The following is a 12479-nucleotide window of genomic DNA, read 5'->3' on the forward strand; positions in this document are numbered from 1 at the left end:
TGTAAAAGTTTAAATAAAATATGTAATAATTACACATATTACTGATAGTGAATATGTTTTGAACAAAATGTTACGGTGTGGAAAGGTTTAAAGATTTAATTGAGAATGTATAAATGGGTTTAAATTAGGCTCTAATAATTTGAATAAAAAAGTGGAATTCTTAAAATATTTTTTAATTGGATAGAAATGAGTCTACGAAGAGGGTATAATCTTTATAGAACAAAACAAATCCATATAAGTCTACGAAGAGGTATAAGTAAGTATAAAACTAAGCAAACTGTTAGAACTTTGATTACGTTTTGTTTATCAGTGATACGCAAAAGTTTAAGATCTTTGAGTACCTCTTTCGATGGCGGATTCTGCTTAAGCGAGCAAGAGAGACTCAGATTGCGAGAGAAAAGGATAGAATGAAAATCCCTTGTAACACAAGTATCCCCTGCAAAAGTTACATCAACACAAACAAAAGAGAGTTTTACCTTATTCTTCTAGCCACAAATTCACTTAATTTTTCAATTAACCCCAAAAGAATCTACGGAAGTGAAGTGAAATTGCAAGAGCAAAAACAATTGAAAATCACAACTTTGTCAACACCTAAAACCCTAATTGAGATTAGAAAACAATCGAGAAGGTGTTTCCGCAGGAACCCAGAAATAGACAAAACCGTACCGAAATCTGAGGACTTCAGTCACAGCGCCGCAGATAATCACCACATGGGCATCGTCGGAGAACCGCGTGGTGAACGTAACCTGTTTCTTGAAATTAGGGTTTGACGTCTTTGTGTTCTTCTGGGGATCGTCGGAGAACCGCGGTGAACGTAACCTGTTCTTCTTGTAAGAAGGATCTGTTTTTGAAGAACGACCATCACCATACTTGGAGAAACTCTGCCGTTTCTTGAAATTAGGGTTTGACGTCCTTGTGTTCTTCTGGGAATCGCCATGTAGATAGATCGAGGTTTCTAGGTAAAATCATGGTTTTTGAATTTGAGAGGTTGGAGAAAGGAAGAAGAACAGAGTGATTAAAGAAAGAAGTTGATCATTGTTAAATGTTTGAGAAGATCACCGCAACTTGTCTGTCGCCTTGCAATTTTAGTAGTAACATGCTTGTTTATAAAGAAAGTCCACGTGTCAATATTTCTTTTTTTGTTTTTTTGGTAAAAAAGAAATTCAACATATGTTACCGTTGAGATATAAAAAAACAAAAAAGAGTCTTTGTTTTGATTTTAAATTTTTCCCCGATGAGATCAAAGTGAGACTGAGAGTATAACACAGACCAACAACAAAGGATCAATCATCGTCATTTCAAGCCTCACTCGTTGACTGGTTTCAGTCCATTTTTACCCTTGCCAGATCTGAAACGAGGGCTGTCATGCACAGCAATTGTGTTCTTGTTCTGAACTGTTCCGGTGCTGTGTCGGTTCCGGTTGGAAGCTGTCTTCGGAACCTCTTCGCGGACTGCATCGCTGAAGCTTTTTCTCCGAGAAAGAATGAGTTTGGCGACTTGGGACGGATCAAAGGAAGCTAGAAAGTTACATAACATGCTACTTAAGTCACAAGAAAGAACAATGCTAAGCTCTAAGCTAAGCAAATATATACGAGTTGTGTTTCTAAATATACTTCTTGAGCTCAGGTTTCGCTGGAGGCGCCTCGTAGTAGTAGAAGTTGGGGACAGGTTTAGCCTTGAACTTGAGATTCTTTCTTAGTTGTTTCAAAGCTGCTTCTTGTTCTTCCGGCAAAAACATTGATACGACTACAAGATATTGCATTTAACATCAACAAAGAAGACACTAAATTTAAAATCAGTAAATTTCAGAAAGAGTAGTCTTTCAAATCTGCTTTGGAGTCGTCCATATCAATCTCACCCATGCATTCTTCAGCAGCAGTAAGAGGAGGCAGTTTACGAGTCTTACGCTTCAAGTTGTGTTTGTGCCAATCACTCTTACAATGCTCTCTGTATTGCTTAGCTTCCCCAACGAACGTGTGGCAAGTGCTGCACTTGGTTCCTTCTTCTTTCTTTGTACCCATCTCTTGCTTCTGCATTTTCTTGCTAAGTTCAACGACGGGATCAATAGGCAACAAGGGCTTGTTCGTCTGCAATGCCATATCATCATGCTCATCGTAATGATCCATGCTTGTGTCACCTTCAGCATGAACTGATACAGCGAGTATCTCTAATCTCCCCTCACAAGGGAAATAAGTAAGAAGCTGACGTGGAGAGCGTTGTAACTGATTCGGTTTGTGAGTTAGTTATGGCTGTTAGTTGTGAAGAGAGTAGTATAAATACTTGTAATAGAGTTCGAGTAAGAGGTTCGTGTTTCATCAATATACGGTGTGTTTCTATACATTGTGCTCTATCAATCTCCTTAACCTTGTCATCTGCACATCCTTCCCATAATCGCTTCTAGTCAATGTCCAAGCACTCCCACGGCCAGAAGTCATGCTCGTCCCTTTTTGGATGTTTTGCTTTTCTGCAACCTGCAAGGAAACTTACAAATAAAAAAGTATACAACCTGTAGTTACTTGGTTTGGAATAAACTATAATGTCATCATCATTTTGTTAGAAAGACAAAGCCAACATGAAGGTCCATTTTTATTAAAAAATCATGCCTCATTTACGTTATGTATCTTCAAATCTGTACACAAATATATTCAATACTTAACAGCTTCTAGGTGCCCTACAAAAACCCCTGCACGTTGAGGAGAAACAACACCCGGTGGTCGCATCAATCTCGGATGTTTATGATAAAATCTCCTTGAATGTTTAAAGTTAATCTTTTGTGATCCATCTACGACCCCTTACTTCAAATCCACTATAAGCTTGATCACTACTGCTCTCTCCCCCGCTTTCCCCACTCGTGTACCCTGACTTTCGCCTGTTCTTCTTAGTCCTTGTAACTCCACTGTCACTAAAACTCCCATTCAAAAGCGGATCATCGATCCCGGGAATCACTCGCCGACTAGATGATGATGATGACATGCAACTGTCATCTTTTACTCTTCTCTTGTCCTTATCGTGTTTCTTTATGTTCTGCGAGATCTTGTGCAGTTTCTCATTGAACTTTGTGATGCTCTTCTCCATAGGCTCTACTGCTTGAGTCACTGTGAACCTCACGTCTTTCACAATCTACAACATAGATATATCCTCTTTCTGATCAGAATCTCTTCATCAGATTAGAAAGAAAAAAATCATTTTTTTTATTGAATTATTACGAGGAATACTCACGTATTCACCTCCACCAACGAACACATCTCTCATGCTTTCTTTGATGGTCATACAACTTCTGATATCAACGTCAGGATGTGGCAGGCGGACCTTTGTTCGTCTCTCACTGTCTCTAATCTCATCTGGATCAATAGGACAGTCGACCGATGCATAATCCCCCAGAACTGATACCGATCCAGTAAAGCGATCTCCCAGTAGACCGTAGGGTTTTGCTGGGAAGACATACAGGTGAACAACCGAAGCAATACCCATCTGCACAAGTATTAAAGAGAAACTTACGATTCATTTCGAAAAAGACAAGAAGAGAAGAAGACATGTACCTCAATGCAAATGATGAAATCTTGAACACTAGTCTTCAGCTGCAAGCTCTGTGCAATGGAACTTTTGAACAAACCGAGGGAAGAGAGAAGAGCAATGGCAACACCTTGCCACCAAGTCAAGAACACGATTGACTTGAATGTTAGAAACTTGGCAAGGGGCTTTATGTGGGCAAGCTCATCTTTTGTTGCACCATAGAACTGAACCAGACAGTATAGTGCCCATGACTGGCTAAAATTTAGAACAACTGCCAAGTAAGGGTACCTACAAAAATCACAGGCAAAATAGGTAAGATGCCATATCATATATAGTTCATCAAAGATGAAACATGTTTCTTCATTGTTATAGTACTGTGGTTTGGTTTGTCAAAAAAAAAAAAAGAAGAAGCCTGAGACGTACCCACAATCCCATTTAAACTCTCCTTCACAGTAGACACCGAAGGCTTCAAGAATGAGGGCAGTGAGGGCAGTGAGAGACTTTATAATCATCTGCCAAAGGAGAGGAATAGTCAAAGAAAAGACATGTAGGAGGATGGCGGGAGAGAAAAGATAAGTAGTGGGAAAGTACATACATATTGAACGATACCAAACTTAACAACTTGATAGAACCAGTGACTGAGCCTCCAGGGTTTTAAGAAAAGATTCATAGGGAAAGGATGTTTAATAGTTCCCTTATCGTCATTGTGATCTAGTAAGAGGGGAGTCTTAAAGCTCTTGCGGCCTTGTCGTTGCATAAACTCAATGGTCCTATCTTCCCCACCTGGTAAAAAGACAAGAAGTTTGGAATGACAGAAGAAAAGGAAAAGAAAGGAGGGATAGGGATAGAGATACCTACCTAAGCAGGCAACAAGGTAGCGACCAAAACAGTACATGGCAAAGGATTCATAGCAGTCACGTAGGATGCCACAATCAACGCTGATGGATGGGTTGACAAGTGATGCAAACTGTTGAATCCATAGATAGATTAGATTAGATTAGCTTAGTAGAACAAAAGAAAATTAAGAATCTAATAATAATAATAAGACATTCACTCACAGACTCAATTGAATAGCAAGGGACCATGAGGATGACTCCAATCAAAAACATTTGCTCCTGAGAGAGACAGAGAGGGGTGAATTAAAACAATTGAAAAGGTGATATAAGAAGAGAGAAGAGAAAGTGAAAACCTCAGGGTTCTTGTAAGTAGAAAGGTGATCGAAGACAAGATACAAGGAAAGGGAGAGGGTGAGAATCAAAAAAGCACCGGCCATAAAGCTTGCCCAAGCGGGAGCTGAGTAAGCTAGAAGCGTTGATGATATATCCATCACCAACTATACCATAAGGAGGACTGGAGGAGGGATGGCATGAGCTGAATGAATGTAAAAGAATAAGATTAGCCATTAGAATCGATTTGAATCACAAAAACGATCTCTGAACAAAAGGATTGGAGACAGAGAGACTAGTACCTAATGACGACGAAAGGGAGGAATTGATCAGAGCTCAAAACTAAGACGGGAAAAAGGAGGAGGAGGAGCAGAGAGATACCTTTTTCATCTTCTTCCTCCAAAATCCCCGAAATTGACAAAACGGCATGCATTGCTGGCATTTTTTACTAAAACGGCACGAAACAACCTCAGGTTGACACTAGTTGAGACGTCGTCAATCTCTCCTTCAGATTGCTCTTTCCTCCCATATATTTATATTTGGACACAAACATGCAGCAGCTGCTTGTCCAGGTAACAACTATTCACTTTCTCTTATGTCCTTGCCTCTTGTGGAAACTTTCCGTTTCTCTTCTCCTTTCCTTGATGACTTGCAAAATGTCCTCATATTTAATCCTCTAGTGCCCTCAAATTTTGATGTATTCAGGTGGTGCAGAGCTCAAAAAATATAGTTAGAATGCCTTACTGCTCAGTTTAGTTGTAACCTCTGCTTTTGTCCCCTAAATTTGTATTTCTTGTACTTTGTCAGTAATGCTTACTGTATGCCATTTTGTGGACAAACAAACCGGCCTTTGCAAAGGAGGACTTGGTTTCCTTCCTTGCAAAAGACTTGCTCTAATTCGTTTCTGCAGCTGCCTGATCAACCGCTGTAGCCATTGTTGTAGCAGAACAGCTTTCCTCACCATTTGTCATTTGTTCTTGTTTATGAGGAATTAAGGATGCAGAACAATAAGCTTTGAATCCGCAATTGTTTCCCCTTACTCCATCAGAATTCCGCAGAGCATAGAGATTGAAAGCATTACAAGTAGTGAGAAAAATTGAATAGACCTCTTTTCCAGAGTCTTTCGTCTTGAGGATTGCCATAATATGATTTTTATGTTTCTATAAAAAGAAAAAACCAGATTTACTACGCAAGCCAGAGAGAGATGCATGATCCTTGATTGAGATTCCCTCATTCCTTATTATTTTAGTCTTCTCGTGTGTATGCTTCTAACTCCTCCCAAGTCCAACCTCGTTAGATTCATTCATTCATGTTGCATAGACGGAGGAGGTAAGAGTTATCTGAAAACATTCACATTTGTATTTTATGTATATACATACCAGAAAACAGAGCTCATGTCTTTTATTCCAAGCATCATCAAAATACAAATACAATCACAAATCAGATGCTCTTAAAACCATATATACAATAAATGATACAGCACTTGGATACAAGCCAGGATGCTTACACTTTGACCGAGAATATCTCACTCAGGGAACTCCAAGTTCCCGACACAGCAAGAACCACGCCCAGTCCCACTATCGCTGTGTCCAGACTCCCCATCTCTTCCTTGAACACCAGCAAATGAAACAAAGCAGGTAACACAAACCCTAAGATGCAGCAAAAAATCTGTAAAATTTGCCACAAAGAGAGCCACCAGAGTCACCGCCAAGACTAGCAGCCATCTCAGCCACGCGGAGTACATCCCACCCGAGAACCTCCTCTCCACTATCTCAAACACCGGATTCATCATCAAGGGGAAGGTGAAGAAGAGGTTGATGCAGAGGCCAAGCTGAGCAATAGTGCTGATAAGTCCTGCCCCCAAGTTAGCGGTGATTATATCCATGGTGTCCTCACTGAAAGCCAAGTAACGTAAGAAACCAAAGGCTATGTATATGAAAGAGATGAATCCCATGCCGAGTGCCAAGACTTTGCCAAACTTGTCCTTGTCTTTCATCTCCGATTCAAGAGGCAAGACCATTCCAACGCCTTCGAAAGAATAAACAGCCACGCCCATCCCATAGAAGAAGAGTGAAAAACCACCAAAGTCAGGCCTTTGCTTGAGTATAATCATGGAATCCTCAACAATGACCACAGCCATAGCGGCAAGATCAACAACGTCGGCGAAGATGCTAAGAGGAGCCAAGTGAGTGAGGGTCTTGATGGAATTCAGACCAAGCTGGAAGGGGAAGCCGAGCGTTGTAATATGATGCCTGAGACTGGTGGGGGAATCAGGGTCGAAGAGATTAGCTAGAGTAGTGCCGATGAAGATAAGATATCCGACACAAAACCCAGCTTGAGACAAAATGATAAAGAGGTCAACGACGAGCCTACCAAGGGAGCCGCAGACGGCGAAGCCAAGGTCACCAAAAGAGCCGATCTTGGAGAAACCACCACCGTTGAAAGAGTCGAGCTTGCGGCGGGTATGAACGAGAAGCATCATGCAGTGATGGGTCAAAACGGAGACGGAGGACGCCCATGAGCCATCCGGTGCGCTTGAAGGCGTAAGGAAGACCAAGAACACCAGCGACGTTGGCGAAGGTCTTGAACTGGCTGGAGAGAGGGGGTGACTTGCCCAGAAGAAGAGGTGTGTCCTCCCTAGGAAGTGGCATTTTAAGGGTAATAAGAGGAGGAGGAAGCTTGCTTGTCAAAGCCCATCTGAAGAGGGAATAGGGAACTCAGCAGAAAGCTTTCTCGCCGGGGAAATGAATCTGAATCAATCAAAGAAGAGCAAAGATGAGATGGGCGACAGAAGAAGAAGACAGAGTCGGAAACTAGTTGGTTGATTGCGTCGGAGGACTCCGATAGAGACGCTCGCTCATTTTGAAGGGTCAAAGAGCCACTACGAGGGTGTTTCAGATTCTTAGTACGGCCCATGAACGATCTTTAGTTTCGTTTTGTAACAGCGAATCTCTTCTACTTGCCGGTTGAGGTTTAAAAAAAAAAAACAGAAAAGAAACATCACATTAAGTTGAAAAGAAAATGTTTTGTCTGATTCCACAACAGCATGGTGGGTTCAGATCTTATTGATTGTTGTTACAGAAAGACTTGATGCTCAACTATTAATGGACCTTTATAGCTCATCTCGTGACCCACTCTTGCTTTCATATGATGCATAAGCTTTGATTATTGAAACATACACGTCAATCCCCTTCAAATACTCAGCTCTGCCCAGATACTGCAACAAAACAAAACCACATGCGTTAGGAAACTGATAATGATAAATGATAACAAATCATCACACACCTCATTGTGGTCATGAAGCAAACTCGGGGTGTTTGAAATGGGAGAGAACCCAAAGGCGGGAACGCCAGCCATCCGGAAGTAGCGAGCATCTGTTGATGCAGGGAAAATCTCAGGCTTACTAGTTTTACCTCCAGCTTCCTTGACAGCATTTTCCAAGAGCCTCCACCAAGGATTTGAATCATCTGCTGTTGTAAGGAGCGGTTCCCCCGAATGCTTCTGCTTGAACTGCCTCAGACATTGACAACACTTTTTGTCTATAATTTGCATGGATAGAGTAGAGAGATCCAACACTGCTAGGCTTGAAGAGGACAAGAAATTACCTCAACGGACATGTTGCGTGCAGCGGGTGCCCATTCCTCCACCAAACGCCTTTCGAGTGCTTCAGAATCAACGCTGGGTGGGATACGAATGTCGAAACCAGCTTCTGCCTCAGATGGTTGCAGATTCATCACGAAACCCTTGGAGAGAGAGAATAAAGAGCCAAATTTTCAGATGAATTTCATAATAAAAGACATCAACTATCAAGGCAAAATGGGAGGAGAGACAAGTTACAGTTGGGGAGGGAGTGCCAGCCTTGAGGAAGGCCATGTTAACGGAGACGACATCGCCTTCAGCAGTGCCACCAGCTTTGAGCAGATCGAATTGGGAAGCTCTGAATCGACGAATACTCTCAATGCTTTTGAGGAGATTCTCAATAGCAGAGTTGTCATAGAGCTTGGCACCGTGGCCAGGGGGTCCTTTAGCCTTAATCACAAGCCACCAGGGACTCCTCTCTCCATAGAATACTCTGTAACTCTTACTAGGCGATGGCAGACCTGTAAAGAATGTAGTTAACATATAAATAAAGGAAAAAAAAAGGGGTGGTGTTTTCCTTTCCTTACTTACCTTCGTCGAGCACGATTCCGACGTTCAAGGACTTGAAGAGGTGGGATTCAACGAACTTCTCGGCTCCATCGTGGCCGCCGATCTCTTCATCGGGGACGAAGGAGAGATAGACGGATCGGAGTGGGTGGAAGCCAGAAGCCTGGAGCTTGCGTATGGCCTCGAGGTACTGCATCCCAACGCACTTCATGTCCTGCGAACCTCTGGCATAAATGTCTCCTTGGTTGTCCATGTGAGCGTGGAGCGGGTGGTGTGTCCACTTGGATTCCTCGAAGGGAACCACATCGGTGTGGGAGTTTAGGAGAATGGCAGGCAGGGTTGGGTCAGAGCCTACCCATTTGAGGAGAAGATGCGGCTTTCCCTTTACGAACTCGTTCGTCTGAGATTCGAGTGACAGCGACTTCGCCTGAGAGTTTAAAAAGTCAACGGCTTTGTAGTAGTCGGGTTTTGGCTGAACCGTGTCGATTCGGAGATACTCCTGGAATCTGGAGACTATAGCCTCCCCGTCGTCAGCAGCCGCAGAAAGGATGCATAGAGCAAGAACAACTTGAGCAAGGAGAAGACGACTCATCACTCACTGGAAGGTGAAGATTCTTCTGCAACCACTAGCACAAGCAGCAGCAGCGGTTGGAGAGAGATAGAGCAATAATGCGAAATTAAATTGACTCGGACCATCGAGGGCAGTTTTGTGAATAAAAGCAAGGTCAAGGGCGAAAGAAACTTTTAACGATTTTTGATAATCACCATGACATCCACTCAAACGAATGAGGAGCTGGTGGATCCAATCATGTCAATGGTTTCGCTTCTCTTGTTTCCGAATTGAAAACTGGGCCGTCGAAAATGAAATGGGCCTGGAAAACGTATTGGTCCTTTTTTTCTTCTTTTTCTCTTTATAGAAGAGATGGTCTGAAAGGGAACTATCAAAGTCAAAAACATGTCAGAGCAATCTTTTGTCGCTATCATCCCCACAAGTCTTGAAAGGGGAGCCTTATGATCAAAAGGAACCCCCAAAAACCCTCTCAAACGCATCGCTTTTGTCTGCCACTTTGAGGATCCCAAACAAACCACACCACACTGGTTGTTCATGGATTCTGGGCTTCAGCATCTCGCATTGCGCTTCTTCATTCTTCTCTGCTGCCTCTTTCAAGCCACCGCCGAGGATGGTAGCTGGAAGATAGCCACAGCCACGCTCTCCAGGGACAAGGACGGCTCCTCCTCTGTCACCACTGGTTCTTCTTCTTCTCACTCTCTCCTATCTATCTATTTATCTTCTTTCCTCAGGACTAACTAACTGGTGGTGATAGGAGGCGCTTGTGGGTATGGGGATCTGAGGCAGAGCAGCTATGGCGGGTACAGCGCAGGCCTGAGCGGGAAGCTGTTCAACAGGGGAAGCAGCTGCGGAGCTTGCCTGGAAGTGCGGTGTGTGAACCACATAAGATGGTGCCTTCAAGGCAGCCCCTCCGTGGTGGTCACAGCCACAGATTTCTGTCCTCCCAATTCAGGCCTTTCCTCCGATTACGGAGGTTGGTGCAACTTCCCAAAGGAGCATTTGGAACTATCTCATGCGGCCTTCACAGGGATTGCAGAAACCAGAGCCGAGATAATACCTGTGCAGTACAGGAGGGTCAAGTGTGGGCGGAGAGGCGGGGTGAGATTCAGCTTGAACGGGAGCTCCCACTTCTTTCAGGTCTTGATAAGCAATGTGGGACTCGATGGGGAAGTGGTGGGAGTGAAAGTGAAGGGGCATACAACGGCTTGGATTCCAATGGCCCGAAACTGGGGACAGAACTGGCACTCCTCACTCGATCTCATCGGACAGTCTCTTTCTTTCGAAGTCACTCTCATCGGCGGCAAAACCATTGCCTCTTACGACGTGGCTCCCCCTTATTGGCGCTTTGGAATGACCTACCAAGGAAAGCAGTTCCTTTCGTGACTACCTCTCCTCTTTTCCTTTCTTTATATAAAGTTATGATTCACTTTCGGTGGTCAAACACAATTTGTGGCCTTTATCATGACTTTTAAGACATACTAGTAATCACTTCAGTTCAAGGTATAAATGACTTTACCATTGTCTTTATATATATAATAATAATAGTAATATCCTACACAAACCTTACTCGAAGTGTTTCTGTTATGCTCATGTATTAGAAGTTTTAGGCATCTTCGCTGTGTATTCAAACTCGATTTGATAATCGAATTTACATTCTATCGGAAAAAAAATGTTACCAATGTTACAATGGCACTACGAATGAATACAATGTTACAATGATTTCGATGTACTGATCATTACTTGTTATTCATGTTTTCTCTTTAACTCAATGTATTGTTATTCATGTTATCTCGTTAACTCAATGTACTGATCATGTTTGTACGATGTTTGGTCTTGAAGGAAGCAGTAGCAGACAGTTTGATATCAGACGACCTGCGAAAGCCTACTAACATTGCGGTACGGAATTGGTCAGACATTCTGGAGACTGCAGCCCGCGCAGACCTGATGTTTAAAGATGAAACCGCTGTGGTACGGAACAGGACAGGATAAACTTGTTTGACATCCCTAGTCCTACTCAAAACCAAACCAAATATCGCCTGTATTTAAATAATTTACTGTGTTTTCTTCAACTAAAGCAACGTCTGAAATCTAGCTCAGCCCAGTTATGAAAATTATTGGACTCAGGCTTAGTACATAAATCCTAAAAAAATAATATATCTTTTATGAAGCAAAATCTTGATAATATTCTACTTCTATATTTATTTATTTTTTATTTGGGCATATATTTTGGTAATAAAATTTTGTAGTTTTTTCTCTGAATTAAATTATCCATATTTCTTAGTTATTAATGTACAGCAAATCCAAAAATAGTATTCATTAAATTAAGACAAAGTAATTGAATAGATAAAAACAATAATTTTGAGAAAACTTTATATATAATGTGCGATTCAAATAATTTGGAAAATAATGATTTCATAAATCTATACATATCTGACTAAGATACCATACTAAAATATAGATATAATGTTGTTTTCATTCAAACTTGAAATCTTGTCATTGTTCAGCTCTAATAACTTTTATTATATATATAATTTCATAGTGTTGTTTGTCTTTCAATATAAATCCAATTTTTTAAGAGTTTTAAATGTAATAAAAAATTAAAACTACTTTCATTTTTATTATAATATACAGTTTCAACTTTATCATTAGTATCAGAATTGTATTATCATTTAAATAAATTTACAATATATATATATGCATTATTTGCATGGTCAAATATGATATTATAATCATCATATTGTGACATATAAGATCACTACTCATAATTACAAAAATTATATGTTATTTGTACGAGTAGTTTCATTTCATTTACTTAGTATAATGTTATTTCAGATATTTTTAAATAAAAAGATAACATCTCTCTATAAATTAATAATTTTATCAATGTCTTTATAGATTAAGTAAATTTTCATTTAAATTTAAATGATTAGTTATAGAACTTATATTGTAGCTCTTATTTATAATTTTCCAAAATAAGAAATCATCCATATAATTTTAACTAATTTGACTAAACGTAAAGTTCCATTAGTTATCTTTCTAATCTAATTAGGTGGAGTTAATCATGGTAGATAATCGATTAACTA

The 12479-nt window shown here is 41.0% G+C and overlaps 4 protein-coding genes and 1 pseudogene across 7 annotated transcripts; 1 reads left to right on the forward strand and 4 right to left on the reverse strand.

Annotated features, from left to right (window-relative positions):
• Positions 1-1669: 1669 nt before the first annotated feature.
• Positions 1670-2501, reverse strand: LOC117128998. The gene is made up of 2 exons (XM_033282241.1): positions 2281-2501; positions 1670-2177 (listed from the first exon to the last, which is right to left on the reverse strand). Exons 1-2 carry the CDS (start codon positions 2314-2316, stop codon positions 1806-1808), a joined length of 408 nt encoding a protein of 135 aa, XP_033138132.1. The 5' UTR covers positions 2317-2501; the 3' UTR covers positions 1670-1805.
• A 26-nt stretch (positions 2502-2527) lies between these two features.
• Positions 2528-5206, reverse strand: LOC103854507 (protein LAZ1-like). Of its 2 annotated transcripts, none has more exons than XM_033282209.1 (9): positions 4982-5206; positions 4703-4884; positions 4572-4628; positions 4372-4480; positions 4109-4296; positions 3937-4025; positions 3540-3801; positions 3220-3471; positions 2528-3120 (listed from the first exon to the last, which is right to left on the reverse strand). In XM_033282209.1, the coding sequence occupies exons 2-9, from the start codon at positions 4838-4840 to the stop codon at positions 2764-2766; spliced, it is 1452 nt and encodes a 483-aa protein (XP_033138100.1). In that variant the 5' UTR covers positions 4841-4884; positions 4982-5206; the 3' UTR covers positions 2528-2763. The 2 variants fall into 2 exon arrangements, with proteins under 2 accessions (XP_033138100.1, XP_033138102.1); XM_033282211.1 differs by having other exon boundaries at positions 3028-3120; positions 3220-3431.
• An 848-nt stretch (positions 5207-6054) lies between these two features.
• On the reverse strand, positions 6055-7650 carry LOC103863218 (annotated as a pseudogene).
• An 11-nt stretch (positions 7651-7661) lies between these two features.
• LOC103827501 (aminoacylase-1B) lies at positions 7662-9493 on the reverse strand. 2 transcript variants are annotated; one of them, XM_009127631.3, is made up of 5 exons: positions 8850-9493; positions 8517-8779; positions 8285-8422; positions 7965-8210; positions 7662-7896 (listed from the first exon to the last, which is right to left on the reverse strand). In XM_009127631.3, exons 1-5 carry the CDS (start codon positions 9415-9417, stop codon positions 7792-7794), a joined length of 1320 nt encoding a protein of 439 aa, XP_009125879.1. In that variant the 5' UTR covers positions 9418-9493; the 3' UTR covers positions 7662-7791. The 2 variants fall into 2 exon arrangements, with proteins under 2 accessions (XP_009125879.1, XP_009132387.1); XM_009134139.2 differs by having other exon boundaries at positions 7965-8189; positions 8850-9491.
• A 147-nt stretch (positions 9494-9640) lies between these two features.
• On the forward strand, positions 9641-11593 carry EXPA20 (expansin-A20). Of its 2 annotated transcripts, XR_626223.3 has the most exons (3): positions 9641-10075; positions 10151-10896; positions 11236-11593. XR_626223.3 is itself a non-coding variant. In NM_001302023.1 (2 exon segments), coding segments are annotated over 2 exon segments (774 nt in total). In that variant the 5' UTR covers positions 9880-9930; the 3' UTR covers positions 10780-10897.
• The last annotated feature ends 886 nt before the right edge of the window (positions 11594-12479 follow it).

The sequence above is a fragment of the Brassica rapa genome, chromosome A01, assembly GCF_000309985.2.
Source record: "Brassica rapa cultivar Chiifu-401-42 chromosome A01, CAAS_Brap_v3.01, whole genome shotgun sequence".
NCBI classification, from domain to species: Eukaryota; Viridiplantae; Streptophyta; class Magnoliopsida; order Brassicales; family Brassicaceae; genus Brassica; species Brassica rapa.